Raw genomic sequence first — 23,367 nt, 5'->3', positions numbered from 1 at the left:
CTGATAACAACGAGACGGCCTACCTGAAGGAGATTAGGAATCTGGAGAACTGGTGCCAGAGGAACAACCTCCTTCTAAACGTCAGTAAGACAAAGGAGCTGATAGTGGACTTCAGCACTAAGCAGGAGAGGAACTACCAGACCCCCGTCATCAACGAGTGCCCAGTGGAGAGAGTGGACAGCTTCAAATACCTTGGAGTTCACATCACGCTGGACCTGTCATGGTCCTGTCACATCAACACCGTGGTGAAAAGGCCCGACAGCGTCTCTACCACCTCAGACGCTTGAGAGACTTCCAACTGCCCTCCAAGGTGCTCAGGAACTTTTACTCCTGCACCATAGAGAGCATCCTGACGGGAAACATCTTAACCTGGTTCGGGAACAGCACCATGCAGGACACACGAGCTCTACAGAGGGTTGTGCGGTCAGCTGAGCGCACCATCCGCTCCGAGCTCCCTGACCTGCACTCAATCTACAGCAGGCGGTGCTGGACCAAGGCCAGGAAGATCGTGAAGGACCTCAGCCATCCCAACAACAGACTGTTCTCTCTGCTGAGGTCAGGAAAGCGATTCCGCTCCCTGAAGACCAACACAGAGAGACTGAGGAGGAGCTTCTTCCCGCAGGCGATACGGTCTCTCAATCACACCACCACACAGTACTGACCCACACATATGGTTCTTACACACACACTGGACTTTCTGGACATTGTTTTCACTTCATCACTTAAATCACTTTAAGCATATTTGCACTGCACAAGACATAATGTGGATTGCACAACACTGGTCACTATATTCTTCATTTCCAGTTAATACTTGTACAGCTGCTGTTATTGTGTATATATTTATTTATTTATATTTCTTCATACATTCTTATATAGTTCTATATTGTGTATTTTGTTGTACAGTTATTTTATTTTCAACTTTAATTTATATATTTTATCTTATTCTCCCAGTTAAATTTACCCTTCATTCTAATTTGTGTTGTACAGTTATTTCATTTTTAACCTTAATTTATATCTTATTCCCTCCTAGTTAAATTTACCCTTTTTAATTTTTCCTATTTATTTCCTATTTATTTCCTTTTTTTTTTTCTTTAGGTCACGAGCAGTTGTCCAAGCATTTCACTGCATATCGTACTGTGTATGACTGTGTGCGTGACAAATAAAATTTGAATTTGAATTTGATTTGGGCCGTCTTATCTCTCAGATCTGCTTTTACCATACGAACCCTCGCGGACCTTGAGGTCCTCTGGTACTGGCCTTCTGACTGTTCCCAAAGACAGCACACATACTCACGGAGAGGCAGCTTTTCAGTGGTATGGTCCTCGTCTGTGGAACAGCCTGCCGGAGGAGCTCAGGGCCGCAGAGAACGTACATGTTTTTAAGAACAGGCTCAAGACCACCTTTTTAATTTATCTTTCACCTAACGTTTATTTATTTTATGCTTATTTATTCTATCCTGTTATTCTATTTATTAATTTAGGTTTTACCTAATATTTATTGATTTTATTCTTACTCATTTTTTATCTTCTTACTATTTCTATTGTATCCCGTTCTTATTTACTTTATCTTTTTACCCTGTATATATCCTATTGTGACATATCTCCAGTGTTTCCTCGGAGGGGGCTCTCTGCACCGGGGCTGTGATCGACCGTGGCTGCTGGGGCTCTGGGGGTCCTCTCAGCCTGGCTGGGGGGGGGGGATATGGGTGCATTCATGATTGTTTATGTTAATGAGAGTGTGGGGGGTTAGTTGGAGGGCGGGGTGGGGTGCTTTTAACCATGTAAAGCACTTTGTGCTACTTTTTTTGTATGAAAAGTGCTTTATAAATAAAGATTGATTGATTGATTAATTTCCCAGCTTTGGTCATTATATACAGTATTTTGGAGACAGAGAGTTACAGACTCTCTCCCAGACCACGGACTCATAATACAAGTCAGAGCTTTATAAAAAAAAAAGTTGTGTTTTCTAAATTGGAGTTCAAGTTATTTGTACTTCCAATAGTGTTAACATACTACACAGGTCATGAACAAGATTTCTTTTACATTTTCATTGTAAATGGGCTGAAGCAGTTAATTAAAAGTAGTCTAACATAAATGTAAACGCTGTAATTTGATTATTTTAATAAACCATGAAACTTGGATGGATTCGATGCCGGTGTGACCACAGTGCACACGTCTGCTGTCGCTCACAGTGGTCCAAGGAACCGCTCAGGGAGTTTGTGTGTTCGCTCAGACACCTGAAAAATTAGAGGGAACATTGGGCCTCTGACATTCAATACCCAGTTGTTAAAATGTTAAGTGTAAATCATCCCCAGCCCACAATAGCAGCTGAATTTACTACGATTTCAGATCTTTTTACACGTCAATAAGAAACCACCGATGTGTAAAACAGGCTGACAACAGAATGACGTAAACCACACTGCTGCAACTGTGCAGCTCTCAGGTTTGATCTATTGTTTCTCTGTGTGGCCAGCAGGGGGAGGTGTTTTTTTTTTTTTTTTTAAATATTAATGAAAACATTTTTCATGAAAGTTGCAAATTTGTTATCTGTTTTTATGACATTTTTCACTGTGGATTACAACAACATCAACATTAGAAAATGAAATACATTTATAGTAGGTGATCATTAATCACTATTATTGGCACTATTAAAGGGCCCCAAAAATCAAACTTTGCTTAGGGCACCACGGAGGGCCAACCCTTTTTACACTTCAACGATTGTACACAAAATACAATCATCCATCCTTCTATCTATTTATTTTTGTCCACTTATATAATTCAGCATCACAGGGAAGCTGGATCCCAGTTGTTTTTCACAGAGGGCCAAGCAGTGGAGGGAGCTGCCGACCTCCCAGCAATACATGTAAAAGCTTTATTTTATGCTGACTCTGACATCTTTATCTATCATAAAAATTTGCTTCACGATCTGAAACACGTAAGTGTGGCAAATATGCAAATAGCTAAGAAATCAGGATGGGGTAAATCGTTTCTCACTGCACTTCTGTTAGGCGACTGAATAAAAACACAAAGTCAGCAGTCTGGCTATGAATGTCTTTAATGTTTCCAAGATCAGAATCACATCAGGGTGTACAACCTCACCCCTGGCGCCGTTGCCCACCTCTCAATTTTAAATACACGTAGACATTGAGGGGTACCAGGAGGGGCTATGCGCTTACCTGCTGCTGAGTAAGTGCATATGAGAGCATGAGGGTGGGAATGGATGTTTGTATCTGTGTGTGCCTGTTTGTCTGTGTCCATATGTCAGGTCGGGTATCAGACGCCACCTCTCTGGGGACATCTCAGGCCCTCCAAGGTATGGAGGCCTATCTCCCCCCACCACTCCCCCTGCCAGTGGCAGACGCCTTCAGACATCGGTGCATTGGTGGTTCTTTGTGTCTGGGGATGGGCGTCCAGGTACTGCTTGTCGGGGCCTGGAGCCTGGGGCTCGCTCGGGCTCCTTCGGGGGTGGGGTGCCTTTGGCCTCTCAACCTGGGGCTCGGTCACTCTGGCACAGCTGGCTGCCGGCGGAGCTCACGGGCACGTCACGTTTAAATCATGCTTTTTATCTGTTTTTGTTTTTTAATGTTCTGTAAAGAACTTGGGATCACCTTGTTGTTGAATTGTGCGATATAAATAAACTTGCCTTGCATTTTGGCTGCTACCTCAAAGCACACTGTGCGCTGTCGATCTTACGTGCTGCACAATAATATTCAATATTTAGCATTTACAGTTATATTCACATAGATCATCGCGATGCTGTTGTTTATTATATTGCTCTCTTTTGTTTGCTTGTTTTCTCTTTTTTCTTTCTCAACAGGTGATCCAGGTGATTGATAGATGGATTTTTTGTCTGTTTGTTTTGTTGGCTTGGACAACTTCCTACCAGACCCGTGGAAGTGGAAGCTTCAGTGAAGAAAGATTCCTGCTCCCAGCCATTCATTGGCTCGGCATTTTAAACCCCTAAAGGGTCACCTGGCCTGTAAATAAACAGGGCCAATAAAAAAAATCACAAGAATAATACAAAACTTTCAGCCAGTTTATCTTAATACATTAACTTATTCTTGTGTACACAGTAATTCATAAATAAATAATGTATATTATCAATAAAGATTGATCTAAACAGTTTAACTGCTATGTGCAGATAAAGGTTGCATAGCTTTAAAACATTTGCTATCCAGCAAATATCAGTCAAACTCAACACAAAAGGAAACACAACAATGGTTCAAATTGTTTGGACCGGTGATCCAAATCAACTGGCGTTGGTCAAACAGATGTGTGGTTGACTTACTTTGAAGGAGCTGCTACCGACAAACCAGCAAATAAACACCAAATATTTCATCTGTGACATTTGTGAGGTTTCCTCAAACACACAATACATTTGTAACTTTTAATTTTTTCTGTTTTTGTGTCTTGCAAATAAACCTTTAAACTGATTTGAAATGATGTTATGCATTTATTTTTGGCCCTTATCTACGGTGGCCCTGAGAGGCCAAACGGACTGCAACTTAAGAAAACACCAGCAATAAAAACAAAAAACGCTGCAAAAGCACAAAAAACACAACTGAAATAGGAAAAAAGAAAACACAAATACAAAAAACGAAAACACAAATAGGAAAAAACAATACGGAAGTGTTTCTGGGGAGACAATAGTAATTAGTAATAAACAGAGCCAGTGTGACTAAGTGGAGCTTGTGAGAGTGAGTGGATTGAAGAAAGTGAGGTTTGGTTTGTCTTTGTTTGTGAGTGTGGAGGAGAGATTGGGTTGGTTTTAAAGCTAAGTTAAGAATATTCTGAATTTCAATTCAATTTTATTTATATAGCACCAAATCACAACAACAGTCGCCTCAAGGCGCTTTATATTGTACAGTTTAATTTCCAAAACTTGCATATGATCTTCAGTTTGCAGCTGGACTATCACATAGCAGCTGGAGCAGTCTCACATGGAGGCCAGTCCACTGCTGCCACCTGTGGCCAAGTGCCATAGCCTACTACTAGATGAACTTGTGACACACATCTGCAGTAGAGGCTGAGTGGCTGCTCTCACACCTGGAGCATCCAAATCGACCCACAAACACGCTGAAAGATGCAATGCCATCAATGTGGATTGTCAAGACTGAGAGACCTCTTCCCTCTGACCCCTCCCCAAACCCTCAAACCCTCCTACCCACCTCGACATACAAACTCTGTGTGGCTTCACGTGTTCTGTTGATGTTTACATGATCGAAATAACTTGAACACAAACACAAACAAACAAAGAGGAAGACCGCACCGGAAGGAAACAACTACAAGTCCCAGCATCCTCTGTGTTTAGGGAGCAGCAGTGAAAGTGAAAGTATTGAGCCTCCGTTCAGAGCAGCAGGAGGAGGAAGGTGGAGCTGAGGCAGGTGAGTGTTAACATGAATATGTTTCTTCTTATGACATAAAATAATTCCACGCTGTTCGTGTCTGTGGGTGAAATGTGAGGCCGGTCGGCTCCTCTGAGCGCTGGTTTCCTGTAAGTAGAGAGGAAGTGAGTTTAGCTGAGCCTCCGTTTAGTGTGAGAGAGCAGGAGGAGAGTGAGAGCTGTGCTGAGGCAGGGTGAGTGTTAACACCGCTCTGACATTACTGTGTCTCTGTGGCGGGAACAACAGGCTCCGTCAGTGGAGGCAAAAATAATCAGACTTTGGTTTTTCAAAGGAAACAACTTTATGTCGGAAGTTCCCGCACGCTCATTGGATAACGATGTGTCAATCTCGAGCTATTAGCCAATGAGCGTGCGGATTCACAGAAAGACCCGCCTTTATCACGGGACTTTAAAAACTACAATGGCGACAGAAACTCCGTGAGTGGAGTTCAGGGTGACGTTATGAAACTGTGACGTTTGAGCCACTTCCTGTTCTCAGTCCCAGCGTCCTGATCACCGAGGTTTCTGTTGCTCTGATATCTGATATTGATTATATTGGTAAACAGGCTGTAGCATAAACATCAAACACAGCTGAAGCAGTTTTTGGATGGTTGGCTTCAAATGATCCGTCGGTTTGAAAAGTAAAAACAATTAAAAAAAGGTGAAGCTGATGCAGGGTGAGTGTTAACACCAGGACTTTAGAGGGAAGAAGAGTCACAGCTCAGCATGTTGTTGACGGGTTGTTGTTCAGTCGGGGGAAGACATCTGAATCATTGCAGGGGGAATGGCTTTCACAACTTTAATGAATTTACTCTGAGTACATGATATGCCATAATTATCTATGAATTTGTTATATGTTAACACATTTCCGTCATTGTCTAAAAGGTGTAAAACCGTCCAAATGCCATGATCCATCCAATCCTTATAAAAGATGGATTTTCTTTTATCGTATACATCTGTTGTTCCAAATCGAATTTGTATGTGGAGAAAAAATATGCTTGTGTATCATTTTCCAGTACTGGAGAACCTGTTTGTGAAAATTGGATAATTTAATTTGGAAATTTCAAAGTCGCACTTTATAAGAAATTCAATGCCACCCAGCTTCTCCAAAATTACTTTGGGGAAATAAAACCAAATACTGTTTGAATTATTTATGAAAGATTGCAACCATTTGAGTTTGATGGAACCATCATTGCTTCAAAATCAATCGCATTCAAACTAGGGGTGCAACGATACACAAAATTCACGGTTCGGTTCGGTTCGATACTTTGGTGTCACGGTTCGATATTTTTTCGATACAAAAAAATGTTCATGCATTTTTAATTTGTCATTTATTAAAATTATAAATATATATTTTAACTCAAAAGTACAGTTTTTAAATTTAACCCTAACCCTTGTGCGCGTTTTTTATTTTGACAGCGAATGCGCACCTGCGGACCACTTATGTGCAGCCCTGGTTATTTAGCTCGTCATATTGCAGCCACAGAAATTCTTTTGTCCATGAAACCATAAAGCTGCACTTTCTTTTTGCCTTATAGTCTGATTTGTTATAACTTCTCCGTTTTGCGGTAAGCTTTTCTTTGGCTGTCACTTCTTCACCCCGACCTGTCTTATTTGGCTCAGCAGAACTAAAATATATATACTGCTGCTTTTACACACGGACTCACACAATGCTCAGCGATTCTCTGCGCGATCAACCTCTCACATGTGTAAGCTGCGGGAGATTTCACTTGTCATGTTTGCATAGTAAGCTAACGATTAATAAGACGATGTCAGAGGAATTGGTGCACAAATTATCATCACTCACAGATCAGTGCTTTCGCTCTCTATACACAGTTCGCACGATTGCAAAGTGAAAGCAAAAAAACAAGCGCAAATTCAAACGTGACTTCAATATGTCACATATTGACAGTGGCTCACCGATGCCAATGACATAATTACCCAGCTACATTTCTGAAAGAATGCAAAAGCATTGACATATATTTTTCCTTCCTACAATAGCCCGACGGGCAGGGCAGAGATAGATTTTGGTAGCCCGACTGAAAAAAATCGCTAGCCCCAGGACGTCGGGCTAGCGATTTTGCGAGCCCTGTATCTGATTGAGGAATCACTCATCTTTGGAAAAGAGAGTTTATTACAGAGAAATGTCTCTTTCCAAAATAAAAGCTATACTATCCGCTTCTTCTGGGCTATATTCTCAGCAGCATAAGGAGAATCATGTGCTAGCAGCTGTCTAAATGACTCGGCTAAAGTTAGTAGCATGCTTGTTGTTTTTGTCTTTGCACTAGGATGATGTCGGTGTAAATGTGCAGTCATATTCGTTGTGTTCCCACTAGTGCTTTCAGGTTAATCTCGTTGAAATGACCTTAACGCCACAACACGGCAAATCTCCGTTAACGAGCTACCGCCGATCGCCCCGTGCATGGGGCTAGACGGCCAACACGTTAACGAGCTAACTGCGCTAACACACTAGTTCCCACCCATGTAATTAAGCATTGCGTGGCACATCCAACATACTGTTTTACTTTAGTCCATGACTCGCTTACCTTCAGGGTCATACGTCACATGAAAACCAAAATAATTCCAAACGCCAGATCTGAATGAGGGTGGGGGAGGTCCATCTTGCAAGGAGAGCTTAACTTCTGTCTTGCTAGCTTGCCCTGCGCTCTTCCTTCTGACTATGCTGTCTGTGTTGAGCGCTCAGTGGATATGCGCTCGACAGTGCAGCCTAGGCGGAGTAGTCGAACGCAGATTCACTGAGCGCTCAACACAGACAGCATCGTCAGAAGGAAAGTTGATAAAATAAATTACAAATGTTGTATTGTTCGATACATATGCGTACCGAACCGAAAGAACTGTATCGAACGGTTCAATATCGATACGAATATCGTTGCACCCCTAATTCAAACCTCCTCCTTCAAATGACTTCACTATATCATTCTTCCTAACATAATGTTGCTTGTTTCTCCAAATGTAATTGAAATTAATTTGATTTATATTATTGATTAGACTATTGGAAACATATAAACATTGTGATGGATAAATCAATCCAGAGATACCTTCTGTTTTAGTAAGCAAGACACGTCCAAAGATGGAGAGGTGTCTTTGTAGCCTGTAATCTTTTTGATTTCTGGGTAATTTGCTCAAAATGTAGATTTTCTCTATTATTTGTGTTCTTTGACATTATAATACCCAAATATTTAATGTCAGTTTTAACAGCTATGTTAAGAGAGCTACTAGGTCACAATCACGAATAGTTAATAATTCTCATTTTCTAATATTCAGGTACAAACCAGAAGCCTTTGAGAAAAGTGAAATTTCATTCATGTTCTATAAAAACTGACGATTCCTCGTCTAACATTAAAGCGTTTAGATGTTCCAAAAGGTAAAGAAACAGAACTATTGAGTCAGAGTATAATAAAGAAATTAAATCTATGAAGTTTTGTTTACCAAAACCAAAATAGGGTAGAGCTTTTAAAATAAAAGGATGTTCGACCGTATCAAATGCCTTATAAAAGTCTAAAAGAAGAATCACACCATCATCTTCAATTAAGTTATTAGAATCCAGTAGATCTACAACCAATCTAATATTATTGGTCGTAGATTATCGATTAGTCTTTTATCTTTACCAGGTTTGGGAATAAGGGAGATAAGACCCTGTTTCATTGTCGTTGCTAACATTTCATTACTAATGATTTCAGTAATAGTTTTGAAGAAAAATTCTTTTATTTCTTTCCAGAAGAATTTATAAAAGATTGCAGTCAAGCCATCCTGACCAGGAGCTTTGTCATTTTCAGTTTGTTTAAGGCTTGATCTCAGTCATCCAGTGATATATCAGAATCACAAATTTCTCTGAATGCAGAATCGATTTTTGGAGTATAAGGTTCAATCTGATCACAAAAAGTTAATGAATCAGCAATTAAATATTTTGAGGAGAATAAATTTGAGTAAAATTTATGTTTTTCTTCCGCTACAGTCTTATGATTTGTGCATTCCTCCCCATTTATGATTAATGTATTAATAGATTTCTTTTCTTGCCTCTGTTTCTCCAAATTGTAGAAATATGAAGCACTTTTTCAGCTTCTTCTATCCATTTTGCACGAGCTCTAATGTAAGCTCCATGAGCCTTTTTCTTGTATAGATCATCTAATTGAGTAAAGACAACAGGGATTTCTTATCAGCCTCTGACATAAAATGTCTATTACAATAGTTATTTATATCGTAAAGTAATTTACTTTCAAATTCCTTCTGTTGTCTACTTTTCATTTTACTAAACGTAATTGAAAATTCTCTAACTTTAAATGAAAAAATTCCCATCTATGTATGTAATTGCCAATTGTTACGTTGTTGTAAATGTTATGGAGGAGCTCTTTAACTATCTTAACATACCCGTCATCAATTAATAGATCTGCATTTAATTTCCAGTAATCTTTTTTAAACTGCGTTTTATTTTCAGGGTTAAGTTTAAAAGTAATAATACTGTGATCTGTCAACGGGGCTGCTGAGATGGAAACATGTGAAACATCTATATAGTAAAGTCGACCCAACCACAGTATGGAATGCCAGGAGTGCCATAATGAATTAATTAAATGCACCATTGAATAATAAATTAAATGTGACAATAATTAATTAAAATTTGAAATAATTAATTAAAATGGGAAATAAATAATTAAATAAACATTTTTTGACACATTTAATTAATTAATTAATTATTTCACGTTTTAATTAATTATTGCCACATTTAAATAATTATTTAATGGTGTATTTAATTAATTCATTTTGGCACAGTTGACTCCTTCAGGTCTCACCATAAATTTATTTTATGTGTCAACCTCACCCATCAAACCCAGGGGGCGGGGTTAATGCTGATCGAGTCAGAACCATTGCTTTGGCCTGGTGGCCATTGTTTTTAGAAGGCGTTACTGCACACCAACAACTGCCATGTGGAAACTAACAGAACTGAACTTTGAAAAACCCTGTTTGTGTTTGTGTGTGGGATGGACTCAAGCGCAGACAAGGCAGCTAGAATACAGTTCCGTTTTTTACTATACAACACCAGGTGCAAATATATACAAGTGAGATGGCAGGGGGAATCCAGGGCACAGGGAAATCCGGGAAAGGAGCTCTTCACACACGAGGGACTTCATAAAAAACACAGCACACCAAGGGTTCCAGGGAAACGGAATTCCTGTTTACAGACAACAAGTGATTAATCCAAAGGGTCAGCGATACGAAAAGGCAACAAGAGACTAGTACTCCGGAGCTTACTACCGAGGTTACTCAATAGTCCAGCGACGAGATGTTTCCAGCCTCTGCCTTAAGTAGTGGATGAGTTTAGGCGATGAGCCACAGATGTGTGATTAACTTCAGGTGCAAGGGCCAGGGGCGGGAGCCCGCAATGAGCTCCGCCCTGGCGAGACACAGCTAGCGTGAGAGAGGTAGATGTAAACAAGAAACATATGTAGCCAACCTGAGTCAGCCGGGCAGACACGGGGACCATGACAGTTTGTGTCTCACCAAATACCGTTTTAATATTTTTTAGCCGAGAATGTAGTGGTTTAATCTTCAGATGTCTGGTCGGTTTGTCAAGATACAGCTTTTTTGCAAAAGTGCTTCGATGATTTCGGAGATGTCTGCCCAGCCCAGTCTCACGGCAAAGCGTGGGACAGACCCGCTCGCCTCGCAAGCAATCGAGCTGCTATTACCACCGACAAAGCGCAGGCCGGTACACAGCTGTAATAACCCCCGCTGCACACTGACTTCATTTACAGAGGTTATATTTATCGTGTTTTTATTTCCTGATGTTCGTATGTGTCATACGTGTTCCAGTCACCAATTCTGAATTATAACTAACATTAAAAACACGTTTAAGGAGGAGAGAGAGCAAAAAGATTCGATTAACATCTGATGTTTGGGTTTTTGTTCAATAATCAGCGTGACCTGATAAACACATAAAAGAAATAACGTTGGTGTTTCCGTCATGTAGTAACTGTTAGGTTTAACTGTACAAAGGTGGTTCGACACTATGAAACACACAGACTTCATGATGTTCGCCTCATTTTTTTATTGTGAATATTAATCATGAGGGTAAACGGCCCTGTACACCACGGAGCGAGGTCAGCATGTCCACCATATCTTCAGCTCTCTGAGTTAACCCATCAAACTAATCTAACGCTCATCTACGAATAATTCACGGTCATATCAATATGATTTTACAGAAAATCATCCTTATTACTGCCAACTATTCCAGATACCATCAAATGTTAAAGGAAAATATCAGGATGAGTGTCTGTGAGCTGAGAAGGACGTGAAGCGAGCAGTTTATCCCAGAGCTGAAGCTGCTCTGTGTGCAGAGATGAGCTCAGATTCCTGCTGTGATTGATCAACAGTCACAGAAATGTAGACTTGTAGTTATTACTGCAGTATGGTCACAGCAGATACTGATAAACATGTATTATGAGGATGGATGATCAAGTTTCTCACTCTCTCCTTTAAATCTCAGTTTTTTTCTTCTTCACAGTTTATCTGTTAATTTATTAATGAATAACACTGAAAGAGTTTCTGTTATATTTCCCCTTGAACATCAGCTTATTAGGGCGGCATTAGGAAATAGCCCCCCTCCAAAGAATGAATAAATGAATGATGATAATAATAAAATGATTCAAAAGCAGAGCTCAGAGTGGTAGAATGGTCAAACATGGATCCACAGGTGGTTCAACTGCATTTGGTGACGTGACTAAAGCAAATCTTTCAAATAATCCCACCATCAACGGGATGTTGTCTCCTTTACTACGGTTACTTTACTTGGTCACCGTGTGAATTTCTTTGAAATGAACCAAATTCTTTTATTTGTTGGTTGTTGCATATTTAAGCTCTACAGTCAGGAAAGGAGGAGATGAGGCCTCAACAATGTTGGGTTGTAGCTGTGGTTCAGGTTAGAGTGAGTGTCCATGGAATAAATGTAAGTCAGTGAACTGGAAACATGACTGTGTTCAAACTTTGTTTTCCTTTTTATAATGAGTCTAATCAAAGGTGGACAGAAGTATCTCCACTGTGACTTTTCTGTGTCACCATCAGAGCTTCTGCACAGTGTTTCTGGGGCAGATAACATTGCAGCATTATGGAGACATTATGGAGACAAAAAGAAAAGCGTCTGGACTTCTTTAAGTTAAACTTAAAGAAGTCCAGACGCTTTTCTTGGACTGTTCAGTGTTGAGTCTCATTCACACACTCCCTCAGACTCTTCACACACACTGATTTGCTGACATAAACACACTCCTGTGTGCTTCACACACACACTGAGGACCATCTACAGACTGTGAGCTCCGTCTTCTTTGTCTTTGGAGCCGAACTCAAACAAAGTTAGGAACAAAACTTTCTCCAGCGTGTGAACTTTCCTCCTAGACTCAGTCTGAGCAGTCAGACCACATATTTCTACAGCAGCACATGAAGGTGTGGCTCACACACACACAGGTGAAGGAAACAGCTGCAGTATTAAAAACTGCTTCACTGTCTACAAATATATGAACTGAATGTTTCTTTCAGGCTGTAAAAACCTTATTTATCCTCCATTACAGTCCTGCATTCAGAGCATTACTTCTGTTATATTAGTACATGTATTTTATTCTGATGAACACATGAAACTCTGAGCTGGATTGAATCCATTGAATCAGAGTCCAGGACTCAGACTAAACACACTGAATGTGTCCTGAGCTCGGCCGCTGTTCCACAGTAACTGCTGTCAGAGTCACTGTTACTGAGTTAGCTTAGCTAGCAGGGCAGCTAGCAGTTAGAGTATGAACTCTGTAAGCAGTCAGCTCGGTCCTGGACATGGTTACTGACATAAAGCTGCTCTCTGCAGCCATGTTTGACCTGCTGCTTTGTAGGACTACAGTAATGGAGGATTTGGAGGCTGAACTGGGCTCTGTGACACTTTTTGTAGTGAACTGATGAAAGCTGCGTCTCAGATGGATGTTAGTCCAACACATCAGACACGACCTCTGCAGCTCTCAGTTGATGTGCACATGAATGATTTGTGTTTCCTCTGCAGGTGAAGGTAGAAAGTGTGTGTGAGCTGATGTGAACTGAGCAGCATGGATCAGTGTGAGGACAGAGAGGAGGGAGTCCCTCCCTCTAAAAGCACTCTGTGTGGGGAACATGAGAGCCAGACCAAAGCTCAGAGGTGAGATGACCATCTCTAACTGTCCATGACTCTTCTCCATGTCACAGCTCAGCACTCAAATCACTGCTCCATCATTATTCACACTCATACCTCTGTGTGTGTTGTTTTAAAGCCCAGAGCTGTGGGGCGTACCAGGCTCAGCTGGACATAACCCTGAAACTAATCCAGAGCCTGGACCTGAACCCAGCTGTGTTTCCTTAAAGAGCAACAGGTCGAAGGGTGTTGTTGTAAACTTTAACAAAAGACTGTTATGTGACAAAGAGTAAGCACATTATTTTTATGAGATTGTTCATCATGTCTTTAATTTAATATTTCCAGTTTTTCCTTCCTGTCTCATGAAGCTGTGACATTTATTGTTTTTCTTTTAGGATCAATAAGAGGCCAGAATCTCCTGGACCTGAACCCAGCTGTGTTTCCTTAAAGAGCAACGAGTCGAAGGATTTTGGTATAAACTTTAAAGGCTGTTCTTCTGCTGCTGAGAGGTAATGTGTGTCTAGATGTTGTTCCTGACTCTGTATTTTTGAATAAATCCTCATGTTTAATATCAGCTCAGCTCTTTTTCACACACATTTCTATGTTGGTATGTGAAGCGGTGTGTGTTGGAGTGTTTCCACAAACACAGCAGTCAGAGTGGAAAGAGTGGATGTTGTAGGAGGTGTTTGTGTAGTGAAGAGGCTGAGTGTCTGTAGGACTCCAGCTGCTCCAGCAGGTGTCTCCTTTGTGCTTTGCTTCAAACACAGTGTAGGGAGGAGCTTCCACTCAGGTCTTTCAGGTGTTGCTGGATGGAGGAGGACAAATAGTTTTTCCCTTCAGTGACACTTCAGCAGCTCAATGTTCTGGGAGATGTTTGTCTTTATGAAGGTTTATGGATTCTTGTTCTTACTTTGGTTAAACTGAGCAACACATTTTCCATCTAACATTTAAAGTAAATTTCCAGGTGAATAAAAGATCTGCAGCTGCAGCCTCTGTGATGTTTCACAGTCTGAAAGTAACAAATTCAACCAGAGTTCAAACAAAGGCTTAATATACGTGTGTGTTTGATATAATGCCAACAAGTACAAACAGGTGTTCTTACAGGTCTTAATCACAGAGCTCTGATAAGTCTGGTGACTTTCACACTCAGCAATTTTGCTGCCTTTTATTTTATATTGGCCTTTTTAAAGCCCTTCAAAGTCTCCCACATTCATACAGAGCTTTTAACACCAAACTCCTTTACAGTCCTTCTCCTCTCACACACGATCACACGACTGATTTGTCTGCAGCAGCTGTGTTACTGCTAGTATTTTATTATGTGTGTAATCTCCTCATATTGTTCCTGTGGTTTAGTTTGACTTCCTTCTGCAAACTCAGCTGCTCTGTTGCTGATACACGTCTCCATGAATATGATTGATCAGATGCTGCCAACACCATGTGTTTCATGTGAGCGCTCAGCTGAAACCCTGGGTTGACTTATCGAGTTAATAACAAGCTTCACGTGACTGTGAATGCTAAAGTGAATCAGATAAAGGAAAGAGACCCTGCTAATGTTGGACTCACTTCTTAGTGTAGATCCCAGGAGGAAGTTCAACATAGCCATTCTTTGTGCTAGCTCGACCAAACCTGAGACCACAGTGCAGGATAATGATCATCATCTGTCTCTGTCAAGGACATTTAAAATCCACAAATAACAAACATAATTATATTTGATCATTAAAAATGATGATTAAACAAAGTGTCAAACATACTTAAGTAGAAGGACTGATGTTTGTGTTAAAATACCCTCTTAAAGCTGAAATACTGATTCAGCTTCTTTACTCAAGTAAAGGTAAAAGAGTCCAGGCTCTGAAATGTACTCACAGTATTAAAGTAAAAACGCCATCTTTGAAGGAAATTTCTGCCAGTTTTTGTGCAAAGTTACCTGAATTTCTACCTCCAACATTAATAGGAGAAAATTATCTGAACTTTTATTCTAATGAATTTAATCAGCTTGAACATTTTGTAGCACAAAAGTAGAAAAAACCCAAAGGGAATCAAAAATAGCTCCGTTTGCTGTTGCCTGCATTGTAGATGGGCGGCTTTGCCTCAACACCTAAACAGGAAAATGAGTTTAGTCAAGTATTAAAGTGGGATTGAAGAGGTGAGGAAACCAGAGATCAGGTGTTGTGGTGCAGCATTAAGATAAGATGGGGCCTGATTATTTAAGACCTTGTATGTGAGGAGCAGCCAATGAAGGGAAGCCAAAACAGGAGAAATCTGCTCTCTTTCTAGTCCCTGTCAGGACTCTTGCTGCAGCATTTTGGATTAGCTGAAGGCTTTTCACTGAGTTTTTAGGACATCCTGATAATAATGAATTACAGTCGTCCAGTCTGGAAGTAATAAATGCATGAACTAGTTTTTCAGCGTCACTCTTTTTAGCGTTTTTTAACAACAAGCTTCTATCTATTAGGGCTCTTGTCTCGCCGACTGCTGCCTCAGATCCGAGTCTTTCTCCTGTGTGCTCAGCTGTCTTAGAGCAGTTTGATCCCGTCTCCCTTAATGACTTGACTGCGGTAGTTTGTAACCTAAGATCATCACACTGCCCCTCTGATTGTCGCCCCCCAACTACTCTTTCAAGGATTGTCAGGTTGGAGATTGGCCTATAATTAGCTAAGACAGCTGGGTCTAGGGATGCTTTTTAAGTAAAGGTTTAACTACAGCCAGCTAGGGATGGGTACCGTTTAGATTTGAAAACCTGCTAAATCAGAATCAGTTGCTGATGACGGCTTTTTTCTTTTCCATCAATCACGTATAATCTTAACTCAAAGTGAACATAGACTTGATTGCTCAGATCAGCCAATTCAAAATGCTAATTCAATCAACTCTGAGTTCATGGCTAGACTCAGTTTGTTGGCCCTGCACCTCAAAACTATTTCCTGTTTGTCTCTCGTGTTTTTTGGATATTGTTTTCACATCTTATGTCACGGCTAGCGGGGCGAGCCATGTTGAATTTAATAAAGGACCCAAGATGCAGACACTGCTGTGAAGTGAGTGAGCTTTATTGAAACGGTGAAGTGCAGTGGAGATGGCCTGTGCAGAAGCTAAGATAACCTCTACTGAAAAAACTACAAAACTAACCTGAAACCTTAAACGGAGACACGGGGAGACAACACAGACGAACCAGCAACAAGCAGGAGAAAACAAAGGGCTCATATACACAAAAGAGCCATCAGGGAATGAGAAAAGGGAGACACAGCAGGATTCATTGGACGTAACCAGACAAGGGGAAGCAAAAGTAGACACACTAACATAGGACATGGCACTGTCAAAATAAAACAGGAAGTGAACAGAGACACAATACTAACACAGTACAGAGGGAACACAGAAACCAAAACCTCAGAACTAGAAAATCTTAATCAGAATGAAATTGTAACAAAAGACAATAACAATCAAAACAAAACTACTGAGTCCACAGACTCGGGACATACATCGGCTCAAACTGTGGTCATAAATATTTTGTACTTGTAAATCAGACTGTGTAGTTTTGAACTGAGTTTTGTAACATTGTGAAACAAAATATCTGGAAAGTTCATGTTTTTGCGTTCATTGATTTGTGTGTGTAAAAATGTAAAAATGTAATAAATGTAAGAAACATTAGAACTACTTTTGCTGACACAAAGTTTGGCGAGCACTGCAAGTTGTCCCTTTAAACCAGTCACTGATATAAAGAGAGCACCTTGTTCCAGGGCATCTGAGCATGGAGGGAAAGCTTTATGCAGGAGATGGTAAGAGCTGTTGGGACTAAAGAAACTGAGCAGAAAACTACAGACATCTGGAAACTGAGTTGTTAATTCTCAGTGGGATCACCAGGACTAGCAAAGCTCCACCATGACAGTCATCTGATTGACTGAACCCATCCAAACATCACTTCATGGACCTTTAGCTTGTGTCTGTGTGTGGACAGACATAACATGAGCTAATTATACATTACTCCTCCACAGAGTGGACCAGCAGAGAGCAGAGGTTTCCACTGGTCAGTCTGCACAGCAGCATCAAACACACCTGGACTCTGTGGTTATGGTTTGTAGTACTACGTTTACATTTGTTCTTTTCAGTCACCTCTATGCTGCACTTTGTGGACCAGAGGATTGTCAGTGTGTCCAACATAAATCAGAGTTTGGGCTCCATGATTTCAGTCAGATTGGGGTGACTGTAGCTCAGGAGGGGAGCAGGTCAGCTACTAGTCAGAAGGTTTGTGAATCAAACCCTGGCTGGCAAATGTACTGGGTAACGTACTAAACCCAAGCTGCCCTCTGATGCATCCATCAGAGTGTGAAAGAAAGTATTTAAGCATAGAACAATGTGCTTGGTTGAATGAGGCATGTTGTATAAAATGCTTTGTGTGCACAGAGTATCAAAGAGAGCTATATAAGAACCAGTCCATTTACCACTGGGTAATTCATATAGTCTTCTTTTCCAGCGGCTGGAGGACAACATCACCATGTTTGTGAAGAACGAGCTGAAGAAGATCCAGAAGCTTCTGAGTCCAGATCACCCAGAAACTTTAAAGAGCCAGATGGAGGATGAGGAGATGTTTGAAGGTGAGGATGAAGATGAAAGAAAGAGCTGCAGAGAAGCATTTCTGAAGATCACACTCCACTTCTTGAGGAGACTTAAGCAGCATGAGATGGCTGACCATCTGCAGAGCAGTAAGAGAATTTCTCTAAAGACTGAATATTGATCTTTCCTAATAGCTCAAGAAATGGACCAATAGACATTCATCCTTTCAGGGTACTGAAAGGCTATGATATTTATTATATAATATTTTTTTCTGAATTTCTTACCTTCAGAAATATTTGCTCCACTCTGTAAACGAGAACTTAAAGCCCAACTGAAGAAGAAGTTCCAGTATGTGTTTGAGGGGATCGCTAAAGCAGGAAGCCCAACCCTTCTGAATCAGATCTACACAGAGCTCTACATCACAGAGGGAGGGACTGCAGAGGTCAATGAGGAACATGAGGTCAGACAGATTGAAACAGCATCCAGGAAACCAGACAGACCAGAAACAACAATCAGACAAGAAGACATCTTTAAAGCCTCACCAGGAAGAGACGAACCAATCAGAACAGTGCTGACAAAGGGAGTGGCTGGCATTGGGAAAACAGTCTTAACACAGAAATACAGCCTGGACTGGGCTGAAGACAAAGCCAACCAGGACATCCAGTTCATATTTCCATTCACTTTCAGAGAGCTGAATGTGCTGAAAGAGGAAAAGTTCAGCTTGGTGGAGCTTGTTCATCACTTCTTTAATCAAACTAACGAATCAGGAATCTGCAGGCTTGAAGACTTCCAGGTTGTGTTCATACTTGATGGTCTGGATGAGTGTCGACTTAATTTGGACTTCAACAAAACTAAAATCCTGACTGAAACAAGAAAGTCCACCTCATTGGATGAGCTGCTGATAAACCTCATCAGAGGGAACCTGCTCCCTTCTGCTCGCCTTTGGATAACAACACGACCTGCAGCAGCCAATCAGATCCCTCCTCAGTGTGTCGACATGGTGACAGAGGTCAGAGGGTTCACTGACCCACAGAAGGAGGAGTACTTCAGGAAGAGATTCAGAGATGAGGAGCAGGCCAGCAGGATCATCTCCCACATCAAGAAAGCTCGAAGCCTCCACATCATGTGTCACATCCCAGTCTTCTGCTGGATCACTGCTACAGTTCTGGAGGATGTGCTGGAAACCAGAGAGGGAGCAGAGCTGCCCAACACCCTGACTGAGATGTACATCCACTTCCTGGTGGTTCAGGCCAAAGTCAAGAGGATCAAATATGATGGAGGAGCTGAGACAGATCCACACTGGAGTCCAGAGAGCAGGAAGATGATTGAGTCACTGGGAAAACTGGCTTTTGATCAGCTGCAGAAAGGAAACCTGATCTTCTATGAACCAGACCTGACAGAGTGTGGCATCGATATCAGAGCAGCCTCAGTGTACTCAGGAGTGTTCACACAGATCTTTAAAGAGGAGAAACAACTGTACCAGAACAAGGTGTTCTGCTTTGTTCATCTCAGTGTTCAGGAGTTTCTGGCTGCTCTTCATGTCCACCTGACCTTCATCAACTCTGGACTCAATCTGCTGGAAAAACAACAAACAAGCTCTCAGACAGAGAAATACTTCTACCAGTGTGCTGTGGACAAGGCCTTACAGAGCCCCAATGGACACCTGGACTTGTTCCTTCGTTTTCTCTTGGGTCTGAAGACTAATCAAACTCGTTTGCAAGGCCTCATGACACAAACAGGAAGTAGCTCAAAGAGCAATCAAGAAGCAGTTCAGTACATCAAGAAGAAGCTCAGTGAGAATCTGTCTGCAGAGAAAAGCATCAATCTGTTTCACTGTCTGAATGAACTGAATGATCGTTCTCTACTGGAGGAGATCCAACAGTCCCTGAGTTCAGGACGTCTCTCCACAGATAAACTGTCTCCTGCTCAGTGGTCAGCTCTGGTCTTCATCTTACTGTCATCAGAAAAAGATCTGGATGTGTTTGACCTGAAGAAATACTTTGCTTCAGAGGAGGCTCTTCTGAGGCTGCTGCCAGTGGTCAAAGCCTCTAAAAAAGCTCTGTAAGTTATAAAGTTTTTATTATTTAATTTGGTTGGTATGTTATGAAAAACACACTGCCATGAACCTCTGTTTTGTTTTTGTCAAAATCACTGTAATATAATCACTGTACCTTTATATACACGTGACTTGTATTAATGTTGCTGCCCTCTTGTGGCTAAAGTGTAATTATGTTATTGTTATTAGGGAGGATTTGAGAGTAACATGCCAAGTGAGTCAGCACCTTCGCTTTAGCTTAAAAAATCCAAATTCTTATGTCATCAGTTATAGTTGCATGTATTCATTATCATAACTTAACCTTTAATATTGATGTCTTAAAATTATTTTGAGTAAACTAATGTTAAGGTTCAAATATTGGGGAAGGAGAGTACAAACAACCATGGTCCAGAACTTTGTCAAACGATTTTAATGAAATACACGCGTGGGAAGACCAGCTCCGTTCGCAGACCGGGCTGATCTCCGACTTAATCAAAGCATAAACAGATATTTTATACCATCAGGGCTTGAATTTAATGACGCCCCCTCATACGTCACAAACAGAATATATGCATACGTCAAATCAAAACCACAATGACTTTTAACACAGTTTAAAAGAACATTATCTCCTATCTTCATGGCAGGTACTTCCTGTCACTGCCGGATGCTCGCTTATCATCTTGACACATCAGCAGCAGTTCTGCGACAAACTGCTCTTTTGCAACCCCGAGCAAAACATGATTAAACTTCCACCTATAAATGATTCTCTTTAACTAAGTGTGTGCCTCGTCCTTAAAGGCTCCTCAAAATAACCTGCACTTAGACTCTGCTTTCGGTTTCAGTTCTGCAAAAGGCACACTCTTCAAACCTGCAACTTCCTGTCAGCCTGCAACTTAGTCTTTCTGAAAGACACACACTGTTTAAACATCTGAATGCAATATCAATTTTGTAGATTATATTATTAATGCAATGGTAATGATGATGATTATTAACAATAGCAGCAAAATATCTCTCCAATCTCAATACTCCCTCTCTCGACCTCTGGAACACCAGAGGTCACAATACATTGTGTTGGGTCACTCCTCGGCCCACTCAGCTGCTTCCATGTCCATCCATGGCATCATGGACATCGGGGTCACCACTCCCGCTCTGACCCTCTCTAGCCGTCCTCTGGCTCAGCAAATCAGACAACCTCATGTCATCTAAGTGGTCCAGTAATAAACACCAGCTCCCCCTCCAGAACACTCCATGCGTAAGATTAGGTTTTTTCTGCGTCCCTCTCTTGTGGTCCATCATGCCTCGGGCCTCCAGGATCCTCACCCCCCTGTGGTCGCCGAGATCTTCTGTAAAGCAAACAAAACACCTTTTCCTGCACCTCCCTAACTTATCATCTTTGGGAGTCTTTAATGAAAAGCCTGATCCTAATTATCTTCTTGACTTATTGACTTGTATTTATATATATTCTTCAACGTTACTCATCATTTTAAAACTCTTAAAACGCTGCTTTCACGTCCCTGCATGCGTTTCCTGTCGCTTGCCTTATCTAATCATCAACATCCTGTACACAGAAGTCTCGCTGCTGCAAGGCCTCCACTCTGACCTAGAATCTCCTTTCACAAGAAAATCATTATAAGCGCCTATTCTACTAAAAGATCCAAAAAAAAAACAACCACTTTAATCAATTAAGTTTAAACATATAAGCAATTACTCCTGCATACATTTTATCATAGCTAAACGCTGCCTTGAAACAACTCCTGTGTGTTAACACTAACTTCATTTTAAAACTCACATTTCCTATGTTATAACCTGTTTTTGGTACAGCCTTTTTATTTCATCTTGCTCCTTTGATGTAACAATACCTTCTCATTCTAGTTTATCAGACTTAACCAAAATATATGCTTTCCTTCCTTTGGTCCTTCTCTAAAGCAAGAAACTCCTATTCAGTTCCTCTTTTCTGTCACTTGTTACAGGGCCAGCTCAAGTTCAGTTAAACGCTAAATTAATTTGAGGCCTTTTGCCTGGAATCAATACTGTCATGTGTGTTTATGGACTCTATATGTCTGTGAGCGTGTGCAATCCTTCAATAACTCATATCATCCTCACAGTAGATTGGCTAATCATAGCGCTAGCCAAAGGCTCGTGACCCACAAGAGACGAATTGAGCCACAACTCCCTTAAAGGCACAAAATGCAATATGTATAAAAAGTCATTTCTACGTATAAGCTCTCCCCTTTATCCTAAAAATAAATCTATGTAATATCTGTCTGTGTGTCTTCTATTCATTAATGTAATTGTCAGTTATTTTCTCTCTTTATTTTACCTTCTTTTTGTTTACCTCTTTGTTTGTGACGTGGACATCCCTAAACCATCCTGAGTTCCGGCTTCAATTTCAACCCAATTGTACCCTCTATTCTCGCAGTCGAACTCGTCTGGGCTTCACCTTCCCACTGGCCCCTGTGCCCTTCTCTTAGTGTCCTTTGTTGTCTTGTGATCCCCAGCAAACACAGTCTGTTTCTTCTCTGTTTCCGTTGCTCTTTTCAGTATTTTCCTTTTAGATTAAATCCCAGCCTGGCAAAATATCCCATTCAGTGTCTTTAAACAGTTATGTCACACTGTTCTTACCAGCCTGCAGTTCACCGTGCATTTTCCATCACGTGCTTTTCTTCCATGCTGCTGCTGGTATCGTCAGTGTAGTTTCAGTTGCACTGTCTTTTGCCTGCTGTTAATTCTTGAAGTCCACGATGTTCTGTCGGTCTTCATCAGGAGATTAACTGTCCTATGAGCTTCTTCTCAGGATCGGGACAAGTGGGAGGTCAAGCTGTAAAATTTTAAGCCAAAATCTGGCCTGTTTTCCTCCCAATTCTGTTAATCAATGGTTTTGTACTCAAGATTCTAGGTTGAAAGAAGTCCACCTGTATTGACACACTAAAGCATACAATTAATATCCTTTTCATTTCTTTTCTTAAAACCTCCATTTGCTTCATCTGCCTGGAGTTTAACTCGTATGTTTCTCTCTCTGTGTGCTCACTTGTCACAGTCAGTTCCTTTTATGGGCATGCAAAGTTCCTGTCACACACACCATTTCCTGTCAACCTTGCAGCTGCTCAGAACCATATTTTCTGTTTCTATCTCTCCTGGTTTGTTTTTTTTACAGGCTAATAAAACTCTTGTTTTACTAAGTCTTGATCTAAAACAATTCACCCTTATTTCACGCACACACTTCTAAATATACTAAATTCTTTGCGTTTGTCAG

General features: G+C 40.9%; 2 protein-coding genes across 2 annotated transcripts in view; both read left to right on the top strand.

Moving 5' to 3' along the window:
* Window positions 1-23,367, top strand: part of LOC309700493 (uncharacterized protein) — a 2,098,293-nt gene that overhangs the window by 1,578,270 nt on the left and 496,656 nt on the right. The gene's annotated exons all lie outside the window — the stretch shown is intronic.
* Window positions 5,019-23,367, top strand: part of LOC309700585 (protein NLRC3-like) — an 85,879-nt gene continuing 67,530 nt past the window's right edge. Inside the window, exons 1-4 of the mRNA XM_082524219.1 lie at window positions 5,019-5,383; window positions 13,433-13,564; window positions 13,677-13,826; window positions 13,933-14,046. Of these exons, the coding sequence (XP_082380345.1) occupies window positions 13,476-13,564; window positions 13,677-13,826; window positions 13,933-14,046 (353 nt within the window). The 5' untranslated portion in view covers window positions 5,019-5,383; window positions 13,433-13,475. The remainder of the gene's footprint in view (window positions 5,384-13,432; window positions 13,565-13,676; window positions 13,827-13,932; window positions 14,047-23,367) is intronic.

Source organism: Aulonocara stuartgranti (assembly GCF_965226115.1).
Source record: "Aulonocara stuartgranti genome assembly, chromosome: 3".
In the NCBI taxonomy this organism is placed as follows: Eukaryota; Metazoa; Chordata; class Actinopteri; order Cichliformes; family Cichlidae; genus Aulonocara; species Aulonocara stuartgranti.
Note: the sequence above shows the minus strand (reverse complement) of the source record. Positions and strands in the feature narration are given on the sequence as shown.